Raw genomic sequence first — 25,090 nt, 5'->3', positions numbered from 1 at the left:
CGCTTCTGTACCCAATTTCTACTTTTCTCCAATGTCTCGTCTGCAGATCAAGGGTGTGTATCTTCTTTCCCATCTTGTCTAGCTATGAAGATCGTATTTCATACAAAACTTGGTTCAAATGTTAGATTCCCACCGTTAAATTTTAGACTGATATTAATTTTCTAATATCTTCGGAAAATCAAACAAATATTATACTTATACTAATATTTGGGTTAGGTGTGACTATGCTCCTCAATTTGAATGTTCAAACAAAATGGCTAGCAAAAGTAAGTCTATCAAGGTTGTTAGATATGTCAAAACAAAACAAGTAAGGTTGGACTATGTATTAAAAGCTCCCATTTGATAATATTTCTAGGTAGAGGGAGCATTCATATAGAGTTCTTCATGACATCACCATGATCAGATGACAAGATTTAGCACAAACTTCAGAGACCCATAGAAATCAAACTTTTGTCCAACAAGTTAGAAAATGAAAAGAGAATATGTCAGGTAGCTTCTTCTGGTAAACAAGCCTGGGAAGAAACAAATGAAAATGTACATGATAACATGAACCAATCAATCATCATGGGCCCTAGGTTTCCAATCACATTACTCCATAAGTGTCTAAGGTCTGACAAGATCTGTAATACACCTATACACAAATCTCTATAATTTTATATAACTGGATCTAACTTAGCCCCAGTACCCGTAAAATTTCGCTTCTATCAATCGATACCAGCAAACAATCGTATGTGTTATGGTCTATGGTTCAAAAAAGTATTTGAAAGATAATTTTTTTCCTCGAAAACAAGTATAAAATGCTTAGATTTTGTCTAACCAAATCAAACTCAAGTTTGTCAACTTCGATTAACATATCAGATTTAGATATTCGACTACATATCGACAGACCTAATCTAATATTATTTTTAATTAACCATCCCAAATCTCCAAGGTCATGAAAGGTCTAAAGTTTAAAGTCCAAATCATAGGGACCCATCACAAGTACTCTAGTATTAGTAGGACTTAACAGCAAAATTGTTCATCAAAAGATAGAATGGTCAAAGAATCACCAACCCTGGTCTTTGTCTACCTCACTTTCACTTGTCGGTTACCAGTAAGTAACATACACACTCACACTCACTCATCCCCCACCACTAACTAGACTTCAACAGTTCTGAGTTCAGAGAGAGAGAGAGATTTTCTTCAAACTCATAACCCCACCTACCTTTCTTCTCTCTCTCTCTCTACTACCTTTTCTCTTCCTCTCTCTATCAAACCCAGAAATTTTTTGGAGAGAAACAAACCCAATGGAGTATGAGAGGATTAACAAAGTTCAGGTATGTTTTTCTCTTCTCTTCAAATTTCTCTCATTTAGAACCAACAAAATTAAAGACAACCCATCTTTTACTATTGAGTATATTAGAAGCTCCTGATAGTATTAGCAACTTAACCATTTCAGATTTGGGTTTATGGTTTGTGAATCATTAATGTATGTATCCCTAGCTTATGTTTGTTGTGATTTTTGTTGGATTTGTGTATGTGGGTCTTGAATGATTTTGATGAATAATGTCAAAATGATTAGATATATTGTTCTTGAATCATTGTATTTAAGGATTCTATTTGTTAAACCCCTATTTTTATAATTTTTGTATTTGCATGTTTGATTCTAAACTTTTATTTGAAGATTTTGATTTTTGTATTTGGGGATTTTGAAATGCAGTGTGGGATAATTTCTCCAAGTAAATTGAGGTTGAAACTTATTGGAAGTCCTAATAAAAGAAAAGATGGATCAAAGAGTAACTCTGCTAGAACATCTCCAAACAGATTTAATGATGTTGAATTCGTTACGAATGGCCTACTAGATCACGAAAATGGAGGAGTTTTCGTCGGAGAAGGTAATGAGGAATCAAACCCTTAATCCTCACAAGTTTGATTTCATGATGAAATTAGATTGATGAAGTATCTGAAATTTTCATCTCTTTAGTTTAGGGGTTTAGTAAATATTTATCTACTTCGACTTTGATTCTCTTGTAGGTAGTTCAAAAGCTTCTACCCTTAATCATACATCGTCAAACTCTGAAGCTTCATCATTGAAATTATCGAATTCATGCAAAAGCAACGATAGCTACTCCATGCAAAACAATACATTGCCCAAGGAATTTGAAGATTCAAGTCATGGGAAAATTCAACAATCTTCGAGGGGCGGCCACACTATAGAAGAAGATAATCTTGATTATGATAGCAATGCTAGTTCATCCAGTTTCGAGTTTCATAATAACGGACAGCAAAGATCCAACCAAAATCACACTTCTCGGACCGTCTCTCGACCAATTTCATTTAAGTGGAACGATGCTGAAAAATGGATAATGAATAAGCAGAATGGACAATATAGGCCTTCTAAGAAAAACGTCTCACAGAGTCAAGTAAGTCGGCATCCAGTCGCACATTCTGTCAGAACCGCTCCTCCATCTAGTTGCTATAACCCAAACTCACAAGTAGTGTTCGAGAAGTTTCCGTATGCTCCCCCTGTGGTTGCTCCAACTTCTAACACATCAAGCAATAAAAATGATTCGATTGATCTGCATTCACTCAATAAGGATTTGAAGGAAGTAGACCAGACCTGTAACCAGAGACACACTACCATTCCTCCATGTAAGTTTTTTTTGTGCTATCGAAGTTAAATCATGTCGAGCGCTTACATATGTGAAGAATTATGTTTTTCCTTTACGAATACTTAAATACTTGTGTTAAACTCTCTCAGTCACTTATTTTATATTTTCATTCTTGTGTGTTCTTGAACACAATCGTGTTAGAAACATGAGATGCCGCTCTAGGTTAACTTCTTTTGCATATAATGTAATAGTGGACCAAATGACTAAGACATGAAATATTCGGTTGTGTCCTTGTTTCTTAGCTTTTTCAGTTTACGTTTACGATGTCTGTACTGGAGTCGGATACTGATACGCGTACGTTAAGTATGTATTTACAATATTGCATCGTCTTTTCTTCCTCAGTTAGGTCTTCTCAATGCTCCTACGTGTACCAATAAACCATATATAAATTTGTTTCGTATGTGCGAAATTCGTCGATGATGAATTCAATGCTTAATTCATCTAGGTCCATTCATAAGATCAGTGTCAATGAGAGATATGGGGACTGAAATGACACCTATAGCTAGCCAAGAGCCTTCAAGAACTGCAACTCCTGTTAGAGCCACAACTCCAATTCGAAGCCCAAACTCTTCAATTCCATCAAGCCCTAGACAAGCTGCACGAGCATCGACCCGTTCGAATGCCACCACCGAGGATGAAACTGGCCAAAGAAAACAAAGTAATCAAAATAAATTATCTGATCAAGACTTGCATCTTAAGACGAGGAAGGAGATTGTTGCTCTTGGTGTCCAACTTGGCAAAATGAATATTGCAGCTTGGGCAAGTAAAGAAGAGAAAGAAAACAGTGCATTTCCAAAAGAAACCATTGAAGCTGAAAAACGTGAAAGGATCGAGTTTGATAATCGTGCAGCTGCGTGGGAAGAAGCTGAAAAATCTAAATATGCAGCCAGGTTACTCTCTTACGTCTATCTCTCTGTGTTTGTAAGTTTCTGTTTCTTTACCGATCGGCAACATTTTAGGCCGTTTTTTTCTTTCCTGAGAGAAGGGTTTATGCATTCCAGATATAAGCGTGAAGAGATCAAAATTCAAGCATGGGAGAGTCGACGGATAGCAAAATTAGAAGCCAAGTTAAGGAGAATAGAGGTATTTCTTTCTCGTCATTTATAGTAGTGTTGTTTGTTGTCTTTGGCAGAAGATATAAGTTCATAAGCAATGTTATAAATCCATTAGGCATTACCTTCAACCATATTAAAGATCAAAGATTTACCATTTTCAGGCCCGGGCTGAAAAAATAAAGGCTAATGCTCAAGAGAAAATGATAAAGAGAACAGCAATTACTAAACATCGATCAGAAGAGAAACGTGCCGTTGCAGAGGCACATAAGAATCGAGAAGCTGCAAAAGCATCAACAGAAGTAGAATATATTCGTAAAACTGGGCAGATTCCGCCAACCCATTTCTGTAAGTGTAGTTGGTTATCATAACTAGGAAACAAAATCGAAACCACTTTCTCTTTAAACTGATATATGTTTTTGTTTTGAACAAGAGAAAGAATTAGTATATCGATCTACAAACATCTTCCATTTATTATACAGTATTCTGTTCGTTCTTTTGTTTGCTTTGCCTTTTATTTCGATCTCGTAACTTAATTCAACAAAAAAAAACTGACATATCATAAAGAGGATTAACTATTTCAATTGATTTTTTCCTCATACAAATACATAAATGTATCACTCATATGATACTTGTTTAGTGAATGTGTAGATATGTGTAGGAATAGGTTTGTTTTATACGGAATAAAAATCAAATTGCGTGAAGTTAAATCGTAAAATGTATGGAGTTAATTACGTTTTGTTTAATGCAAGATAATGATGTCATGCAAAAATGATTTGTTTAGTGAAAATTAAAATTTGTATTATTTTTGGACTTTTCGCCTATTTTATGGTAATATTGGACTTGATGTGTTATTAAGGCCCACATTTTGAACCTTTCACCAAACAATCTCTTCATTTGCATTGTTCGTCTTTACTTCGTTCTTGTAATGACTACCTGGGTGAGATCGATAAGAGCTTGCCTTGATCTTCTCACATTCACATCGTCACTCTCAAGAAGCGAATTGATTGCTTTAACGGCAAGGTTTGCATGCTCAGATGCCAATTCTTTCGTCCTTTGAATTCCACGGCTTTTCCAGAGGTATTCTATTGCCTATAGTTTCAGGATACAGATCAGTGACTAAATGATGCAAGCAAACTTTTAGGATGAACAATGTGAATGAGAGGATATTGGAGCTTACAAGATCAACATCGGCAGGGTTTTTGAAGCCCCGGTCCACAACTTCTCGTAATTCAGGAAACTCTTCCATGGCAAACAATATTGGAGCCGTTACTATACCCTACACATAATGACAGAATCAGAAAGTAAAATTTAAATCTGATTTGAGGACCCTATCATTTCGTACAAAATAAGTCATACTGGAAGCACATAAGAACGAAGAATCACATTACATGGCGAATGTCAGATAAGGAACCCTTTCCAAGGGAAGCTGATGTCCCCGTAAAATCAAGTACATCATCAATCAACTGGAACGCTAGTCCCTGTAAAATATGACGAATTTAATTAGCAACCACACGGTTAAAGCAAGAAATAAACTATATGTCTACTGCAATCAGCTTTCCTTCAATTTTCTGTTTTGTTTTTCGCAGTTCTTTCGGATGGAGGTCTCGATATAATTCTTTTCCCAAAGTAGAAATATTCACTAGCCAGACAGCCAGTAGCCACACAAAGCAAGTTGCTCATAAAGTTGTGTTCCTGCTTAAAATTTTCAGTAGGAAAATGACGAATTAGGAAAGCAGAAACTGACCAGGTTTCTTCCATAGTCGTAAGCTAACATTGAGACTTCTGCACTTTGGCCCGTGAGGACAGAAACTGATTTGCAGCTGTTCGATATTAAAGATGCTGTCTTGTTATATGTCTTCTCCATATAGTATTCCATGCTACAAAAATCGAGTAAGTACACGTAAAGAACAACATAACACAACAACACACATGAGTACAGATATTCCGGTTTTGGACTTTAACTTATAACGGATATAGTTGACCAAGAGGTATGACCTCTTCACATATATGAAAACAAATTGAAGGCAAATGAGGTGCAGCATACAAGTACAGAGGAAGATACGCATTTCGATCTTAACTTTTCGGTTCTTCCAAAACTTTTACTATGTTGTTTTTGTTCCCTCTGAACTCTATGCTATCACATGAACTGTCCAAATGCAACATCAAGAAACGTATGTGGAGGCAAATGAACAAAGACACCAACTTGTATCATCCAATTGCACCATCTCAAGGTTTCTGTGCCATTATATGCTATACATTCTTTCCAAAACCGACCAACAAAGTCAAGACGTACCCTGAATCCACGTGCAAATGATGAGGATAAACCAGCTCAATATAATGATGTTAAGGCCATTTTCATCCGTTTTTATTTTTCACGAAGAGAATCATTGTAGATTCGAATATTTCCTCCAATAGCTTATGCCTAACTAGCAGTGCGCAATTGATCTGAAGCACGAAATTTTCTTAACTTCTTCAAGCCAAAGGTTCTTTAGAGGCAGTGAACAACAATTTGAAAAGCATGAGAGTGCTGACATAACAGAGTAGCTCACCTACATCGTTGCTTAGATGCCGTTGTCATTTGCATGGTTTCGCCTGTCACAAGATGCTGCACAGCTTTTGTAATTAAAGTTACGACCTACACGTACATATTAATGATTAGGGAGTTGGAAATTTACTCGATAAAATTGACCGCACCCTCATGCTCACTCTATTGGTGCATCGGCCCAGTTAACTGGATTTGATCAAATTCTTGAAAGAAGATACTACCTCATTGTTTCGCAATGAAGCAAGAGCTACAAAAGCTCGAGAAAGTAGAAAATTCCCAGCTAATACAGCCATCTGCATCATTAGAAAGAATGGGTTCGGCATACAACTCACAAGCTCAATACAGAACAAGAAAAAAACATAGAAGCGACCTGATGAAACTGAAAAAAAAAACATCAGTCTTGGTATGTGTATTATGCGAACTATTCATCCATCAAGTCGCCACTACCACATGAATTACCTCTTCCATAAAAGTAAAACAGTCCCCTCGGTTCATGATAGTGAATCATAGACATTTCACGAGAGATTTTGATCATCCTCGACCCTACGATGTACATTCTGTACATACCAGAGCACGATAAGGTCCGAAATCTCTGAAAAAAATGTATACAATCTTAATACTTGCAACCAGGACCCAGATTCGTAAAGGTACAAATTTGAAGATGTCTGAGTAAAGGGTACGTCAGCTGGAGCCAGAGTCGTCCCAGTATGACATAAGAAGACTGAAAGTTCAAGCAGCAACGAGAGCTCGAGTCACCAACTAACCGATATAATGTCTACTACACCTATTGATCATCCAAAGATGCTAAGGACCAGAAGCGTACAATTTTTAGCAGAGCACTCTACCACCTGTGACCCATCAAACAATGGGCCGTCATAATTCTGTGAGGCATGAATTTCTCGATACAGGTAGCAAGGCCATGATCCACCATCTGCTTGAGAACAGGAGTTTCTCTTACGAACAGGAGAACCACGCAATTATATGTACTTTTTTCTAACTAAGAATACATAGAAAATACCTTAGGTCCCATGGAACAGTTCAATGAACCAATACCACGCCTCGTCTCAGCATCATCTAGAACATCATCGTGAAGAAGGCTTGCTACCTACCTTGAGAAAGAAATGAACCAATTAAACAGCATACATCAGACGCATGTAAAACCATCAAGCATGTATCGAAGAACTCACATGGACCATCTCAGTAATAATGGCAATATACTGCTGTCTAGTGCGTAGCTCCTCAGAAGATACCGTAATCATAGCATCCGGGTTTGAGTTTGGAATATTTAAAGCCGATCCCATCAACAATAGAACCTAGTCTCACAAGACGTATTGAAAATTATGTCATTGATCCCACACAATTAAAGCTATAAAATATTACTTCAAAAACCAGGTTATAAGAATCTCTTTTCGAAAATAGTAAAGACGGTAAGAAATAAGCAGCATAATTAGTTTCCTACAGTGGGACGAAATCTCTTCCCTTCTACCCCCTCCTTGAAGAAATACTCGGCAGCGGAGGCAAGCTTAGGGTTCTGTAGAGGGATAAGTCATATTATGTAGTATCATAGAATTTTCACCAACTCACTGAAACACAAAGTAATGTTCTTGAATTTTACTATGAACCGCGTATATCTTAAGTTTGATTGTAATAGAGATGATACTAACAAGTTAAATGCTAATAAATGATAAACATAACTTAGAAAATAAAAACATGTATGTTACCACACCTCAGAAACCACCATACTCCTTAGTCTATTAGCAACAATTGATAGCTCATCAGCCACAAGAGAAAATGGATCCAATTGTTTCTGTAAAAACATCACCTTAACTGCATTAATAGATCTATAATAGTTCTCGCCCCTCATCCATAGACAAGACAGTCCATATTGGACATTAGATATTATATCTATGAGTATTTGATAAAGCTTGCGGAGTAGCAAGGTGAACGAAAATGTAACCTGGCATTGCAATTATGTACAAAAAATTAGTAATGTTTTAGAATTATGTCGTGGTGATAGTGTGGTATGTGCTATTTGCTATCATGCTCTAAGGGGAACAAATGTATCTAAAAATGAAATATAGTAGAAAAGTGTAAGCAAAACATTGATGAAAAGAAAACAGGACTCTTATGGTATCTGAGAAGCTTCACCTCAACCAAGGAGCTCTTGTTATCATGAATTTGATCCTTGGGATCGTGGAAGGCTCGCAAACCCCCTGAATAAGTTTCTTGGCATCCCAAGATCTAGTAATAACAAAAACAAAGAAGTTAGTACATGATGGGAGTTGTTATGACACCATCAAGATTATATTCATTAAGATAGAAGCTCATGAAACTCTGAAATGAGGAAAAAAAATGTTTCAAATATCTAATGACAGATCTACCCAAACATGAATAAGTTTCCTGACAACCCAAACTCCATGATACAACGTAATCAGTTTCTCCCTCATAATTCTTCATTGTTTGTTTTTATGTTTTCGACACTAAGTACTCATCAATCTTAGTTCCTTTTAGTACTTAAATCATGAACTTACTAAATTAATATGAAATGCTAACAATATTTGAATATTTTAAAGTCAAAATAGACAATTTCTCATTTTTATGACACTTAGAATCAATATAAAAACAAAACTCACGCACTTAGAATTGATAGAAAACAAACAAACATAATACGTATAAATTGATATCACGCAAGTAGTAGCAACCAGTTGTGCTAAAAAATCAAACACCCTCTTGAGTTAATGACCTTATAATGAAAAGTATGAAGAATCATACCTTAGTTGGAAAAAGGAATGGCTGTGTGTAAAGCTCCATTGGGTTTGTACTGATATAAGAAGAAGAAGAAGATGTCAAAAGAGACCTTCTCTTGAAACTCAGATTTTTCAAAATCCATCTTGTTGACATAATGATGTCTGTAATCAATATATATATATATATATATATATATATATATATATATATATATATATATAGAGAGAGAGAGAGAGAGAGAGAGAGAGAGAGAGAGAGAGAGATAGGTAGGTAATCTAGTTAAAGAGAGGGATGTGGCCCTTTATTGGTTGTGTTGATTGACTTGGACAGTTGAAGAAAGTAGTATTTGCAACAAAAAAAAAATGAAGTAGTTAAGAAAGTATAGTAGTTGGTAAGACACGCCTCAAGTCCATCCCTTATAAAGAAATGAAAATTATGTGATGATTTTGTACCAAACACCAAAGTTTTAGGCGGTTTTCTCTTTTGTGAGAAAAGGGTTTTTACATATAAGCTTGAAGAGTTCAAAACTTAAGCATGGGAGAGTCAAGTGATCAGCATCACAGAGGAGATTCATGTCGGAATTCTATCTCGTCTATGAATTGTCAGGGCGTGTTCGTGTCTATTTTGGGACACAGTGCGTCACATTTATAAACATTTAAGCCTGATTTTCTCTTTCCTGAGAGAAGGGTTTTTACATCTCATAACTTAACCAACAACGAACTGACATATATCATAAAGAGGAAGTATTATTTCAATTGATTTTATACCATTATTATCAATCTTTTCTATCCAAAAAGCTTTCTCAAATAATTGTTGAGAAACAATAAGAACTAAAACAAGAATTACAACACCAAGGATAATTTAGAAGGACAGTTACAAAAACCAAAACTAGGGTATCGTAGATTACGGGCAAGCCTCAGCCTCAGTGTATTTTTTCGTGTTTCAGCAGTTGATTTGCTTGCAAGAAAATCAACCGATAGATTCCATATATCTCTTCATTTAAAAGATGTAGCATTGTTCATCTTCACTTTGTTCTTGTAATGACTATCTGGGTGAGATCGATAAGAGCTTGCCTTGATCTTCTCACATTCACATCGTCACTCTCAGGAAGCAAATTGATTGCTTTAACGGCTAGGTTTGCATGCTCAGATGCCAATTCTTTCGTCCTTTGAATTCCACGGCTTCTCCAGAGGTATTCTATTGCCTATAGTTTCAGGATACAGATCAGTGAGTAAAAAATATTCACGCTTCATAAAAGTATATATAAATACACACATGTATATCTAGACAGAAAATGTATAAACACAACTAAAGATGAACTCTGTGAATGATAAGGATATTGGAGCTTACAAGATCAACATCGGCAGGGTTTTTGAAGCCCCGATCCACAACTTTTCGTAATTCAGGGAACTCTTCCATGGCAAACAATATTGGAGCCGTTACTATACCCTACACATAATGAATAGAATCAGAAAGTAACATTTAAATATGAGTTGAGGAGCCCATCATGTCGTACAAATAGGTCATACTGAAAGCACATAAGAACGAACAAACATATTACATGGCGAATGTCAGATAAGGAACCCTTTCCAAGGGAAGCTGATGTCCCCGTAAAATCAAGTACATCATCAATCAACTGGAACGCTAGTCCCTGTAAAATATGACGAATCTAATTAGCAACGACACGGTTAAAGCAAGAAACAAACTGTATGTCTATTGCAATCATCTTTCCTTCAATTTTCTGTTTCTGCTTTGGTTTTTGCAATTCTTTTCCCAAAGTAGAATTTTACACTAGCCAGTAGCCACGCAAAGCGAGTGGTTCATAAAGTTGTTTTCCTGCTTAAAATTTTCACTAAGAAAATGAGGAATAGGGAAAGCAAAAACTAACCAGATTTTTTCCATAATCGTAAGCTAACATTGAGACTTCTGCAGTTTGGCCCGTGAGTACAGACACTGACTTGCAGCTGTTCGATATCAAAGATGCTGTTTTGTTATATGTCTTCTCCATATAGTATTCCATGCTGCAAAAAACAGGTAAGAACACGTAAAAAACAATGAACACACATGAGTACAGATACCCCGATTTTGGACTTTAACTTATAACCGATATAGTTGACCAAGAGGTATGACCTCTCCACATATATGAAAACACATTGAAGGCATATGAGGTGCAGCATACAAATACAGAGGAAGATACCCACTTCGATCTTAACTTTTTCGGTTCTTCCAAAACTTTTACTATGTTGTTCTTGTTCCCTCTGTAGTCTATGCTATCACTTGAACTATCCAAATGTAAACATGAAGAAACATAACTGGAGGGGAAATGAACAATGACACCAACATTCCGGTGCCATAATATGCTATATCAACAGCGGACCGCATAAAATACATTCTCATCAAGATCGACCCACAAAATCTAGACGTACCCTCAATCCACGTGCAACAGATGCAGACAAGTGATGGTGATAAACCAGCTCAATACATCGATGGTGATGATAAGGCCATTTGCATGCATATTTATTTTTCCAGAAGAAAATCATTGTACATAAGAATATTTCTTCTGACAGTGTGTGGCTAACCAGCGGTGCGCAATTGATCTCAAACAAGGCATTTCTTAACTCTCTAAGCCAACGGATCTTTAGAGGCAGAGAACTATGGTTTGAATTTTGTGAAGCATGTGAGAGTGCGGGAAGAAAGAACAAGTGAAGGGAAATATATTTGTAAATCCAATTTAACAGATCACAAGATAACCCTAACTTTTGGGGTTTAGGCAAGAAGTAAATGAGAAATAACAGAGTAGCGCACCTACATCGTTGCTTAGACGCCGTTGTCATTTGCATGGTTTCGCCTGTCACGAGATGCTGCACAGCTTTTGCAATTAAACTAACGACCTACAGGTCCACGGTAATGATTAGTGAGTTGGAAATTTGACTTGACAAACTTGAACAAAGTTGAATAAATAAAAAGCTGCACCATCATGCTCACTGTATTAGTGAATCAGCCCTTTTAGCTGGACCTTCTAAAGAAGATTTATTTCTTCAGAGTTAGATGGGTCATTCATGTTATGAATTCTAAAAAGTTAGACAAGAGATAAATCCATTTCATGGATTTGACAACATTCTTCAAAGAAGATGAACAATGTGATTAATATCTAGTAAACTACCTCGTCATTTTTCAATGAAGCAAGAGCTACACAAGCTCGAGAAAGTAGAAAATCTCCAGCTAATACAGCCATCTGCATATAGAGAGAATGGGTTCAGCATACAACTCACAAGATCAATACAAAACAAGAAAAAAATATGTAAAGAAAAAACATTAAGAAAAGGCAAAAACAAAAATTCCAGTAAAATATATGCAAAAAGATTACATAACAAATCCTTCTTAAAAAGATAGAAGTGTAAAAAACATTGAAGCGATGACTGATGAAACTGAAATAGGTTGGACATTGTTCCACTTTCATGGTTATTGACATCACTCTTGGTATGTGTATTGTGCGAACTATTCATCCATCAAGTCGCCGCTACCTCATGAATTACCTCTTCCACAAAAATTAAACAGTCCCCTCGGTTCATAATAGTGAAACATAGACATTTCACGAGAGATTTGATCATCCTCAACCCTGTGACGTACATTATGTACATATAAGAGCATGATCATAGAATATGTACAATCTTAAAACTTGCAACCAGGACCCGGATCCGTAAAGATACAAATCCGAAGATGTCTGATCAAGGCCACGACAGCTGGAGCCATTGCCGTGTCCCTATGACTTAAGAAGACTGAAAGTTCAAGCAACAATGAGACCTTGACCAGGATTTACCCCATTTTTTCAGGTTTAGTCACTCAGCCATACCCAATTAATTTTTTGAAAAGTTCGGCCATATCCAGATTCAGAAGCCACGTTAAATTGGCTTCTTATGAAACTCTGTCTACAGTGGTCATAGAAATCTTGACCAACTAACCGAGATAATGTCTACTACACCTATTGGTCATCCAAAGACACTAAGGACCAGAAGCATACAATTATCTTACTGGATTAATTTTTAGCAGAGCGCTCTACCAGCTGTGACACATCAAACAATGGGTTGCCATCATCCCGTGAGGCATGAATATCTGATACAGGCAGGCCATGATCCACCATCTGCTTGAGAACAGGAGTTTCTCTTGCGAACAGGAGAATCACGCAATCATATGTACTTTTTCCTACTAAGGTACATAGAAAATACCTTATTTCCCATGGAACAGTTCAATGAACCAATACCACGCCTTGTTTCAGCATCATCTAGAACATCATCGTGAAGAAGGCTTGCTACCTTGAGAAAGAAACGAATCAGTTAAACATTTGCCATGGAAAAGAAAAATTTTATTGTCTATGATATAAAATCAAAATTCATTAGTTGGTCCAGCACCATAGAAGCTCATCCCATGAGTACAATCCAAGTTCAAAGTTTTGAATACTTAAACATGGAACCTTTCTCCACTTTACTTTCCGCACTGATAACAATTCCAGCTCAAATAGTATCCGTGATGTTCATTCATTTCAAGGAATGCTTCAAAATGTATCAAGCTTAGCGCTTATAGTTAACTATTCTTCAATGTCAGTAAAACCTCCGCTATATTCACTAATTTAAGTTATGTGCATAACAGTTAAAACAACATACATCAGACGCATGTAAAACCATCAAGCATGTATCGAAAAAAACTCACATGGACCATCTCAGTAATCATGGCAATGTCCTGTTGTCTAGTGCGTAGCTCCTCAGAAGATACCGTAATCACAGCATCAGGGCTTGAGTTTGGAATATTTAAAGCTGATCCCATCAACAATAGAACCTGGTCTCACAAGACGTATATGATTGTTCTGTCAGTCATACTTAAATTAAGAAAGTTCTGCACTAATTCCACACAAATAAAGCTATAACAGATTACTTCGAAAACACGGTTATAAAAATCTCTTTTTTAATATAGCCTGAGAAAAAAGCAGCATAATTTCTTACCGTGGGACGAAATCTCTTCCCTTCTACCCCCTTCTTGAAGAAATACTCGGCAGCGGAGGCAAGCTTAGGGTTCTGTAGAGGGATAAGTCATATTATGTAATCATAGAATTCTCACTAACTCAACGAAACACAAAGTAATAATCTTGAATTTTACTATGAACCTCGTAAATCTTAATTTTGATTAACATAACTTAGAAAATGCTAATAAGTGATAAACATAACTTAGAAAATGGAAATGAAGTTACTACACCTCAGAAACCACCATACTCCTTAGTTTATTAGCAACAATTGATAGCTCATCGGCCACAAGAGAAAATGGATCCAACTCTTCCTGTAAAACATCACCTTAACTGCATTAATAGATACGGTAGTGATCATCGCCTCATCCATAGACAAGATGGTCCTATAGGACATCAGATATCATATGTATATATTTTTGTTTGCAACATTCTATGTATCACTTGAAAAGAAAAGCTATCAAATCTTTAATAACTTAGAGTTCCATACCAAATTTTTACGGAGTAAAATCTTAAAACGTCAGAGTTGAAGCACTTCATATATGGTCTTTTCATTTCATTTTCCCCTAAACTATACATTGTTAAACAACCACTAGCTTTTTGCTTTTTTTTTTGAGAATTTGCTCTACAAGCAAAATCTTACAAAAGGATAAACCAAATGTTTACAATTGTATTACACTCAATGTTGGCAAATTCATGTGGGAAAACTATGAATTGGTTCGTCAACTAACACATAAATGCACACCTCCAAGGCATAAACCAGGTTATGAGTATCTGATAAAATTCACAGAGTACCGAGCGAAATCTAGCAATTATTAAGAATCAAGAACCATGTGGTGAAAGAAAATTGTAACCCAATATAGCAATTATATGCCGAGAATTAGTGACGTTTTAGAATCATGTCTTGTTGATAGTGACATCTTAACTGCTATCATGCTTCTAAGGGGCAAGTGTGTCTAAGTATAACAATAATTTAATAAAATGAATATAGTTGTAGTAGAAAAGGGCAAGCAAAAGATTAATGAAAATAAAACATGAAATTGAACAATGATATGTTATGTCTGAGAAGCTTCACCTCAACCAAGGAGCTCTTGTGATCATGAATTTGATACTTGAGACTGTGTAAGGCTCGAAAACCCCATGAATAAGTATTTTCTTGGCAACCCAAAATCTACTAATACCAAAAAACCTAAAAGTTAGTACATAATTGGTAGTCGTTATGACACCATCAATCTTCTTATATTCATTAAGATAGATACTCAAGAAACTCTGAAATTAGAAAAAAAAAATGTTTCAGATGTCTAATGACAGATCTACCCAATTACCCAAAAATGAATTTTTGACTTAGTTAATGATCTTATAATGAAATCAAATGTATAAAAAGCTCTAATACCCAATACCCACTTTCTGAAAATGCCCATTTTCATAACCATTATTGCAGGAAAAAGCAAACAGTTTTTAAATCTATAAACAAGACAGAATCAGATAAAAAGAATCAAACCTTAGTTGCAAAAAGGAATGGGGGTGGGTAGAGCTCGATTGGGTTTGTACTGATATAAGAAGAAGATGTGAGAAGAAACCTTCTCTTGGAACTCAGATTTTTCAAAATCCATCTTGTTGACATGATGATGTCTGTAATCAATCAAATATAGAGATAGAGAGAGATGGGTAATCAATCAAGTATAGAGATAGAGAGCAGAAAGAGAGGAGCGATTGAGATTGTTGAGCACGTACTGTTCAAGGCCGCCAAGGTCAAAATAACCCAAAGAAATTCCCGCTTGAGATATTATTTAGTTAGGGTGGTCGTATAATACATTCCCACCTCATGCTTGTGAATGTGTCATGTTCTCATTAAGAAAAAAGGATGGGACCAATTTTATACACCCAAAGTTTTAGGAGTGTCAAGGAATAAGAAAATGGGCAAGATTTTGGTTGTTTGAGCTTCTCATAATTTGTATCTTCTTCTGCTTTAATCCCTGTAAGTCCCATCTAATTTCTACCTAAAACTTTTTATTTTTGTAGAATTATTTTGGAGATTTTTGTTAATAGCACAAAGTTACACGTATAAAAAATGATACTGCTAACAAATTCGTACTCTACCAAAAAATCTACCTCTCTCTCTTTTGAAGTAGTGGTGGTGGATTAGGAAAAAAATAGGTATTTTTACCTTGTCATTACCTGTCGAAGAAATGTTGCTGGTGGTTTGCCGTTAGCATTTTCCCTGCCGTGGTGTGTATTAGTAATGTGTGCGAGTTTAGAAAAATATTAATTTGGGCGGTGTGCCTCTATCCCCATGGAGTTTGTAGAAACATTGAACCCTATAGTCAATCCTTGGTGCATATACAATTTCACTATGGGTAATTTTAAAAGGCGCCCGGCCAAAGTGTTACCTCAAAGCAAATTTTAGAAGGAGAGTGTGATGAAAAGAGTCCGCGCCGACACTTTGAAAGGCGCCTTTAAAATTACAATTTCAATATGAACTTAGTATGTAGGTTAGTGCAAATATGAACTTAGTATGTAGGTTAGTGCAGATTTATGTGGACTGTCTAATACCAATGTCCCTTTTAAGGGCATGAAACTAACACTTTTGACACTTCACTTGGGCCAAACTCTCTATACAGAAGTGGCTTGAATATTGGTCGATCCATTCAAGGCAGTGTTACATTGATTTCTGATTTGTTATACGAAGAAAATGACGTTGAAAATATATTACGGATTCAAATAATGGAAATGTTAAATGCACTCGCCATTTTTGTCATATGGTGATTGAATATAAAATTTTCTTCGAGATTAATCATGTTTGAACTGATACTTAATAGATATTCATATAACAAACTGAATTTACATAACCACATGGGGGATAATTAAGTTAGCTAAATTCTTGGGTACAAGAATTGGGAGAGACTCCCTCATATCCAATAGCGTTCCGTTAGATAGGAACAGATTTGATAAATAATGATAACTCTGGGATGGAGTATTAGAACGGAAAGATCCATTAGATAATGAACTATTGGTTCTAAGCCATCTCTGGCGATGAATCAACAATCCGAACATCTAACTTAATTATTTAACCCATTATCCCAAATGGGCTTGAAAGAGAGGAGTAAGCCCACAAAAAAAGTTGCAACAACTCCTCACTCAAAAAAAAAATAACAATCACTAACACCACCCTAGGAGAAATTTAGAAAAGTACATCATAATATCATATCCTTAATTAGTGCAGTACTTTAGATTGAGCCCATTAACTCTCTCAGTTAGGGTAAAAAATCTAACTGCACCAACTACTTCTTATTCATCCATGAGTGGAAAAACCTTGGTAATTAATTAGTACCCATGTATCGATAGTGACCGATTAACATCCCTAACGAAGTAATTTGTTGCAGAAGTAGAAGAAGTTGTTGTTGCTTTTACGGTTGTTACTTGCGAAGATGAATTCGAATATGACATTTTAGAGGAAGATGAAGAAAGAGATTCATTAACGTTAACATCTCGATGATCTTCTTCAATTATAGTATCCAACATCTTTGATGTTCTTTGTCTCATTTTAGTGACAAACTTTGATGGTGCTACCTCCATTACAAGCCTTACAACTCTAGATGAATTTGCCATTACGTTAACTTCTTTTTTTCTAGTTAGAGAATTCTTCTAATAGGATGAGAATGAGAGAGGAAGAGAGACTAAGTTTGATGAGAAAGAAACACAAGTAGGGTGAAATTTATAGTGAAATTGATCCACAAATCTTAATCAATATGGTTTTGAAAAATTTAACAATTAGTGCCGACTCCTACTTTTAGAATTAAATATGAAATTTTGCTTTATCTATTTGAAAGACCCACAAATTTGTAGGTGTCAATTGGTGAGTGTGTGTAATTGTGATAAGGTTGGCCTACCAAAGGGTTTTTGAGATAAGATGGATAGTGAGTTGTGTGCTAGCTTGTAAAGTTCAATTTTGAAGGTTTCTAATTGAAGACTAATCAAATTGAAAAGAAGTTTGGACAGCTGTTATATTAAGAAATGGTTAAGATTTGTTTGGTTTTCATTTGGTTACTGGTCTTTATCAATTACTTAACTATTATGGAGTAATTGAAAGTCTGCCCTACTTTTTGTTACCAGAAGACTTGACTCCCAAACGAAAAACAGAACATAATGTTGCAAAAAACAATTCTTACTAAAAACATTTCTACTGTTGTGGTACTCTTCGTAGAGGTTAAACGCTCTTATCTATTATAGCCTTTTTAACTATGAAGCCCACCCACAATTGTCCGAATCGATTGTTTTTCCCAAATGTTGTTGTCTCGCGAATAAGAAGATTTAGTTGAGTACAAAATTTTGAGAGAAAATATTCGATCTTTTCCAACACCAACCACTATTTCTGCTCTACGTTGGTAATGTCGTTGACAAACCGCTACTATACATGGAGATGGTTGTGGTAGTGGGAGGAGAGGAAGAAGGCAAAGGGAGGAGATTCGAGAAAAATGAAGCTGATTGTGGTCAAAAGTGGCGTTCGAAGATGAAGAAAAAAAGATTTTTGTTGAACATGGGATACCAATCTACTAATGATGTGTTTGGATGGCAGAATCATGAATCCGCGGATTCACGAGTCCTTGGGATTCATGATTCCACGGATTCATGAATCCAAGTAATATTTTTTGGCTTGTTTGGCAACTAAGAATCCTATAATTTATTATTATTTGAGTATTTTTGAACGTCTTTAAAAAAATATGATTTTTGAAAAAAATAATGATTTTGAAAAAAAAATAATGATTTTGTAGAAGAAAACATTTTTTTGTTGATTTTAAGGTTGAAATTTAAGTTCATTAATCCAAAATCCTAACAAATCCTAAGGGGTAGAGTGAGATTTTGATCCAATACAAATTTTGGAATTAGGAATGCTTAGGATTCAAGAGTCCTAGGATTCTTGGTAGCCAAACAGACCAAGGATTCATGATTCCTACCAAATTTCACTTTTGATAGAAATCCTACTTAGGAATCCTGCAACCAAACACACCATAAGTAACTTTGCCTTTCTCACTTCTCTTTTGTTTGTCTTGAAGAATTATGGCTACCAATGTACGAAATTACTTGTTACAAAAGGTCTCTGAAAGTTTGTTCATTATGTTTTCAAAGAAAACTAAAGTTGATTTTTTTTTAAGACAAAATGAGATGGTTGGGCTTCCAGGGACTTCAAAACAACATAATATTCACATAACTTTATGTTTCAGCCAGCTTGAAGTACTTTTTTTTTTTTTTGTTGAAGCCAGCTTGAAGTACTTGAACCCCATAAGAAAATATCATGGTTAAATAAAATTAGTGGTAACAGATCCTGAATAGATAAAATGAAAAATATAAATAAAGCATTGTCAAGCTAACATGAACTTCAGCGAATATGAACATTCGAAAAATATTGACTGTTATATTATATATATTTCAGCCCATCCAATTAAAGCATATATCAATCATAATGGGCAAATGAAAAGGAAGCCCAAGTTGTCTGTAAGCTTGATATAAATATATACCAAGTGTTGTTCCATAACAATCTAAATGATCAATCGAAGTATAACATGTAGGGTTTATATACGAGAAATTAGGATAGGAACTGTAGTCTCTTCGCCCATTACAGGATGAAATATATCTAACTCCCCATACCGTTCAAGAACACGCATTCTGCAATCCTCAGCCGCCATTTGTCCGGTTGAGAATGCACCATGGACTGTGCCTGGATAACTTGCACTTGTTGCCTCCCCTGCAAAGAAGAGATTGTCGACCGGGATCCTAAGCCGCTCATACAGATCATGGGGTTTACCTACTGTATCATAAGTGTAGGATCCAAGTGAATCAATGTCTCTTCCCCAGTGGGAGACAAGATACTGAATCTGCAAAGGAAGGAAACAAAATTGTGTAAGTACACTAAAATCATTGACGCCTCGAAAAAATTAGCTAGAACGTCAATTTCTTTTCTTTGTTTTTGCCGATAATTTTTCTTTCCTTTAGTAGGCTACCGTATTGGAGGGATTGACCCGCGTCGATTAGTACAGACCCAAGTGTCGTACCATTTAACTTATTACCGACGAAGTAGAAAAAATAAATGGCAAGTGAGGTTAAAGAGAGTTTGGGTAAACTTACCGGTTCAGAAGCATCAGGAAGAATCTTCTTTAGTTGAAGAAATGCAAAATTAGCAGCATTCTCGTCCGACATTTTATCAATGTCGTGAGCTAGGCGCCCCGCAGGCATATAAACGAGAACAGGATGACCTGTTGCCTTGTGAAGATTCAAGAAATAACTGCATCCATAAGATGTTGAAGCAACCACTCCCAAGAACTCCACATTTGGCCAGAAGACTTTATCAAAGTGCAAGGCTATTTTGTTCTCAGTTCCAACTCCAAGGTCAGCAATGGCTTTCTCTTTCCACTCGGGTAGTCTTGGTTCGAAACTTATACGGTTAGCTTTTAAAACACCAAGAGGAACAGCTATTACTGCTGCATCTGCTATAAATGTTCTCCCATCTTCAACAATGACTTTTACTCCATTATTTCTTCGAGATATTTTTGTTACCCTGAAGGACAGATGAGGATGAGCAAATGCTAGATGTTGAAAGTTCTGACCCGAGTTTGCAACCAATCTATAAGCCAAATTATTAAGATTTAACTACGTACCTATGCCCTAGGCGGATGTCGAGACCTTTAGCAAGAGTGTTGATAACTGGTAGATATCCGCGGACCATGAGCCCATGACCACCAGAGAGCAGTTCTTCCTGTATTTTCAGTTCAAGGAAGCAAGATACGAGTTTAATCATCAATGTTTTTGTGGTAGGCTAACGGCAAAACAAAAATACGTTCCTGGTTTCACCAACATGCGATGAGGACCAACCAGTAAAGCACATGCAGAATGGCAAAAAACATGATTAATTCGAGTTAAAATATAGACATGCCTGATCCCAGCACTTGAGTGAGATGGTATCTGAATCGGCCGCAAACCATCCTTCCATTCTACACAAATACCACTGCAAAACCTTGTGACCAATCCCTTCTTGCCTGCAAGAACACTCATTTTTCAAGATACGAGACATATTGAATTAACCAACTAAGTTACGGGTATATGAAAATATAAATACTTTATACAACAATTACCTCAGATCAGGCCGTCTTTCCAAAACTATAGCAAAGGCCTCCTTTATAGACATGTCATCCTTGTATTCATCGCGAACTTTTTCAGTCTGAAATCACCATAGTAACAAAGTTAGGGAAGAGAAAAATGACAGATACCAGAACTCCCCAGTGCAACGTAGTACTCAAGTTTGAAAAGCAACATCGAGAAAATAATACATCCGTTACAAGGAAAAATTGTGCCAAGCATATTTACACACAACAAGGGCATAGATAAGTTAAAATGTCTTGCCTCTTTTAAAATGTTCTCGAAAATGATACCAACTTTTGTTACAAGTTCTTGAGGAACTTGATTTCCATCCGTGTCAAATAGTGCGTAACTGCAAAAAGAAAACAAGCACAATACCTCGTCAGAAAGCCCTCATTTTCAAATATATATATATATATATATATATATATATATATATATATATATATATATAAACAAGTGAAACAAGTGCCATCACTATTAGATTGAAAAAACCAAAAAGTAAGACTTTATGGGTACGTGGCAATTTTAAAGATGCTACCTTTCCAAGTCATGATCATACAAAACAGAGTTATCGCCACTTGTACGGTAAAGGGGTAATCCCAGTCTTCCAATCAAAGGTGCCAAGGGATTCTCATCGCAGACACCATGCAACCTGAAAAATGAGAGTATATACTTGATAAGGTGAACTCTAGATTCATAGCCATATGTTGACCAACTAATAAGACAAAAGAAAGAAGGCATACCACGATGCACCCATATCAACAGGGAATCCAAATGTATGATCAGTGTAGACTCGGCCACCAAGCCTATCTCGTGATTCCAGCAAGACAACCTAAGAAAACATGTAGATCGGCTTTAGTAACAAAATCTGCCACGAAGGCTTATATAAATCTGTATTCACATGGAACCAAATGATGTCAAAATAAAACAGACAATGTAAAAAATAAATGAAACTTAAGAACATGGATACCCTTGTTAAGGATATTTAGCAGTGTGATATCCACCGATACTCATGTCGGCCACTTGGAGACAATTATGTGGGTATTATGTGAGATTATGGATGTACATATTGTATGCTCGCATAAAAACGTCTTAAGACCGTAAGTACCACTCTAAGTTAACTTCTTGTGTGCAATATAATGATAGTTGATTCAAAAGTAAAAAATTGTGATTAATAAAGCACCTAGTAACTAAGACATGGTGTCCAACACCTCACGGACATAGTGCTGACAAGTGACACCTAGTCATGGTACTGGATACTGGTACCTATAATTGTGTTCATGTTTCTCATGATGAAACCAAATTCTAAAAAATATATGAAGTCTGGTTTGTACCTGAATGGAAGCATCATGGAGAGCACGAGCCGCTGAAATGCCAGCAAAACCCCCACCTATCACAATAACTGAAGGCGAAGACTGTTTTCCCTCATGTGAAAAGCAAGAACCTATAGATAACGAGCTTAATTTAGATCATTTGAGAAGATGCTATAATGGTTGGAACTTGGAACAATAGATGAGTAAATTATTGTGTCTCGATAGAAATAAAAGGCGTAAGTGTATGACATATTGTACAATTGGACCCAGGGCCAGAGTATGAGAACCAAGGAGTATAAAAAAAACCCATCAATCTTTTAGCTCGAACACTAGAACATTGTTTTTATTTACTGTCATAAGCCTACTTGGAAAATCTAGAAATACTTCATGTTAAGCAACTTCAATCCCGATACAATATTTACGACTTTGTACGTAACTTTCTCGGTTTCTCCATCTATCACTCACAATTTGGAAAGTCCAGAAGAACTTAATCAGTAGAGGAGATAATTCTAACTTAACTATGGAGCTTCATGTATATAACTGCTTTTTATCCGTACGAGACACGTCAAAGTTCTAAATCTGATTTGAACTTACATAAATATAACTAAAGTTCCTAATTCACTAAAAATACATGTGCAGGGAAGGCAAGATAGTCATATACGTAGGAGAGCCGCTATGCTCGGATCAGGGTAATTGGGCTCGGTAAAGGCAAGCCCGCCTCCAGTAAGTGAACAACTTCAAAGAGACATGATATTTGCAAATCAGAACCTAGCACCGATGTTCTTTCCCAATTTAATTCCATGTCAAACCGTGTAAAGAGACAGATAAGAAAGAATTTAAAAAAAGTCATTCTCTACCCAATGTTACAAGTCTGAGGAATCTTATAAGAAAACTACAATTACCTAAATCAAACTATGATTATGCAGTCTATTGAGATAATTTACTAGTTTCCCCCTTCACTCAACTGGGTAGGGTAGCAAGATTTATTTCTAATTAGTACTGCCTTGACAAAACTACAAATTCTCACCTGCTAGATCCAAATTCTTCAATGCTATACTAACTAAGTTTTTCACATTAAAACCCCAAAATTCATATATCCCATTAGTAATAACATGAAGAGATTTAAAATATTTTATGGATTTGCCTACATATTATATGATTTTCAACATACCAATTTCACCGACATAACAAAAAGGTACAATTTTTCTTCCTTTTTTTCGTTTCAATCCACAAAAATACTAAATTTAATTACACAGGAAGCTCAAGATGTTAAAATAAAAGATTTCTTCATGTTAGATCGCATTCAAACTGTTCAAAAAAAAGGTATAAAACAGAATCAGGGTGAGAAATAAAAAACAGATTTTGTTGAACAAACAAACAAACCTCTAGTTAATTGACGATTATTACTCTTATCTTGAGAATCCATATTCTTCTCCTTCTGATGATGATGATGATGACCCAGTATTGTGATTTAACCTAGACTTGAATGGATTTTGGAGATTAATCAAAGAAGGAGATAATTGAGGAGAATAATGAAGAACAAAAATCAAAAGAATAGTAATAATGAAGTGATTTGAATTCGAAGAAATCCCCAGATTAGCGAACCAGCTCATACGTATAAACTACTACTAAATAGATCTAGAAAACTCTTTCTTTTCTCTATCGGAATTCTGCTAATAAATCAGTAAATATTTTTTTCTAGGGTTTTCTTCTGGGAAAAGGATTACCAATTTATAGCAGAAACCAAATCCGAAAAAGAGAAAAAATCGTTTTCTGAGAGCTTCGTCGTTCGTCACTTCTGACCTTTTTATAAAGATCTTTTTCTTTGTAACATCGGTTTTATTATCTGGAGGGTCCGTCCAGTGTTCAATTTTGGGGAGACGCAGATTTTGATAACGTGCAAATTAACATTACGTATGAAAATCAGAAAGGGTATTAGCCAATCAGTTGGCATTGATTGGCCAGCTGGACTTTGCCCGGTAAAACCACCGCAGCTAACTGGCCTTATGGTTACCCACTTTACAAACATGTGAACAAGATAATGACACCTATTTGGCAGAAAAAATGAAAAATCCTTTGATCAAATTTGAATTAAAAAAACTCTTTACTACAAAATTTGTAGGCGACATTTATCATTTTTCATACTTTATTTTATTTCTTTCGACCAGTACTCCACCTCCAATTCTGAGTCGTGATATAAGAGATTTCGTGTTCGAAAAATCTGTTTTATATTCTAAACTACACATTGTACTAAGATATAATTTTCTTTTATTTCAACGAAAAACAAAAAAGATATTATTTGCTTCCTATCGTTTTAAGTCTGCTATGCTCGCTAAAAGCCTTTGTTTGCTCCTAGTCGTGTTTGTTTAGTTGCAAACTCAATATTTAATATGGTTTTATGTTTTTTTTAATATTGACAACATAGTCATTACAAAGGCATCGATACGATGTGATGAGCACGATAACTGTCGAATTACTATTGGCCTAAAGTCCAACGAAATTAAATGGATATAGTCGACGAATGAAATGGACTACCAGTTGTTGGTATGATTTTATGTTAAGATCCAAACATTCCGTGAAAATTTAGAATTTAATTATGTTAAATGTAGTTATAACTTATAAGTATAATT

At 35.7% G+C, this 25,090-nt stretch overlaps 4 protein-coding genes across 10 annotated transcripts; 1 reads left to right on the top strand and 3 right to left on the bottom strand.

Annotated features, from left to right (window-relative positions):
* Window positions 1–44: 44 nt before the first annotated feature.
* Window positions 45–5,256, top strand: LOC147570282 (uncharacterized). 2 transcript variants are annotated; one of them, XM_086656868.1, is made up of 7 exons: window positions 83–1,316; window positions 1,700–1,874; window positions 2,014–2,631; window positions 3,097–3,541; window positions 3,653–3,734; window positions 3,868–4,051; window positions 4,700–5,256. In XM_086656868.1, coding segments are annotated over exons 1-7 (1,536 nt in total). In that variant the 5' UTR covers window positions 83–1,286; the 3' UTR covers window positions 4,702–5,256. The 2 variants fall into 2 exon arrangements, with proteins under 2 accessions (XP_086512993.1, XP_086512994.1); XM_086656867.1 differs by lacking the exon at window positions 4,700–5,256 and having other exon boundaries at window positions 45–1,316; window positions 3,868–4,199.
* Window positions 4,261–9,318, bottom strand: LOC147570281 (solanesyl-diphosphate synthase 1, mitochondrial-like). The gene is made up of 12 exons (XM_086656869.1): window positions 9,024–9,318; window positions 8,400–8,492; window positions 7,978–8,058; window positions 7,711–7,782; window positions 7,439–7,564; window positions 7,270–7,356; window positions 6,473–6,544; window positions 6,256–6,341; window positions 5,451–5,583; window positions 5,095–5,184; window positions 4,884–4,982; window positions 4,261–4,795 (listed from the first exon to the last, which is right to left on the bottom strand). Exons 1-12 carry the CDS (start codon window positions 9,150–9,152, stop codon window positions 4,616–4,618), a joined length of 1,248 nt encoding a protein of 415 aa, XP_086512995.1. The 5' UTR covers window positions 9,153–9,318; the 3' UTR covers window positions 4,261–4,615.
* A 414-nt stretch (window positions 9,319–9,732) lies between these two features.
* Window positions 9,733–15,935, bottom strand: LOC147570280 (solanesyl-diphosphate synthase 1, mitochondrial-like). Of its 5 annotated transcripts, none has more exons than XM_086656863.1 (13): window positions 15,748–15,935; window positions 15,515–15,645; window positions 15,089–15,184; window positions 14,247–14,327; window positions 13,997–14,068; window positions 13,707–13,832; window positions 13,226–13,312; window positions 12,163–12,234; window positions 11,805–11,890; window positions 10,888–11,020; window positions 10,561–10,650; window positions 10,350–10,448; window positions 9,733–10,203 (listed from the first exon to the last, which is right to left on the bottom strand). In XM_086656863.1, exons 2-13 carry the CDS (start codon window positions 15,635–15,637, stop codon window positions 10,024–10,026), a joined length of 1,245 nt encoding a protein of 414 aa, XP_086512989.1. In that variant the 5' UTR covers window positions 15,638–15,645; window positions 15,748–15,935; the 3' UTR covers window positions 9,733–10,023. The 5 variants fall into 5 exon arrangements, with proteins under 5 accessions (XP_086512989.1, XP_086512990.1, XP_086512991.1 ...); XM_086656864.1 differs by having other exon boundaries at window positions 15,089–15,187; window positions 15,748–15,820; XM_086656865.1 differs by having other exon boundaries at window positions 14,247–14,346; window positions 15,748–15,793.
* A 3,471-nt stretch (window positions 15,936–19,406) lies between these two features.
* LOC147570279 (polyamine oxidase 2-like) lies at window positions 19,407–24,344 on the bottom strand. 2 transcript variants are annotated; one of them, XM_086656860.1, is made up of 11 exons: window positions 24,188–24,344; window positions 23,844–23,936; window positions 22,482–22,591; window positions 21,891–21,979; window positions 21,686–21,799; window positions 21,409–21,496; window positions 21,141–21,226; window positions 20,942–21,044; window positions 20,667–20,764; window positions 20,137–20,566; window positions 19,407–19,886 (listed from the first exon to the last, which is right to left on the bottom strand). In XM_086656860.1, exons 2-11 carry the CDS (start codon window positions 23,884–23,886, stop codon window positions 19,584–19,586), a joined length of 1,464 nt encoding a protein of 487 aa, XP_086512986.1. In that variant the 5' UTR covers window positions 23,887–23,936; window positions 24,188–24,344; the 3' UTR covers window positions 19,407–19,583. The 2 variants fall into 2 exon arrangements, with proteins under 2 accessions (XP_086512986.1, XP_086512987.1); XM_086656861.1 differs by having other exon boundaries at window positions 22,482–23,133; window positions 23,208–23,936; window positions 24,188–24,259.
* Window positions 24,345–25,090: the final 746 nt, after the last annotated feature.

The sequence above is a fragment of the Eschscholzia californica genome, unplaced genomic scaffold (assembly GCF_041429995.1).
Source record: "Eschscholzia californica isolate CP2 unplaced genomic scaffold, dmEscCali1.0.p SCAF_1, whole genome shotgun sequence".
Lineage (NCBI taxonomy): Eukaryota > Viridiplantae > Streptophyta > Magnoliopsida > Ranunculales > Papaveraceae > Eschscholzia > Eschscholzia californica.
This window is presented reverse-complemented; position numbering and strand designations above follow the sequence as displayed.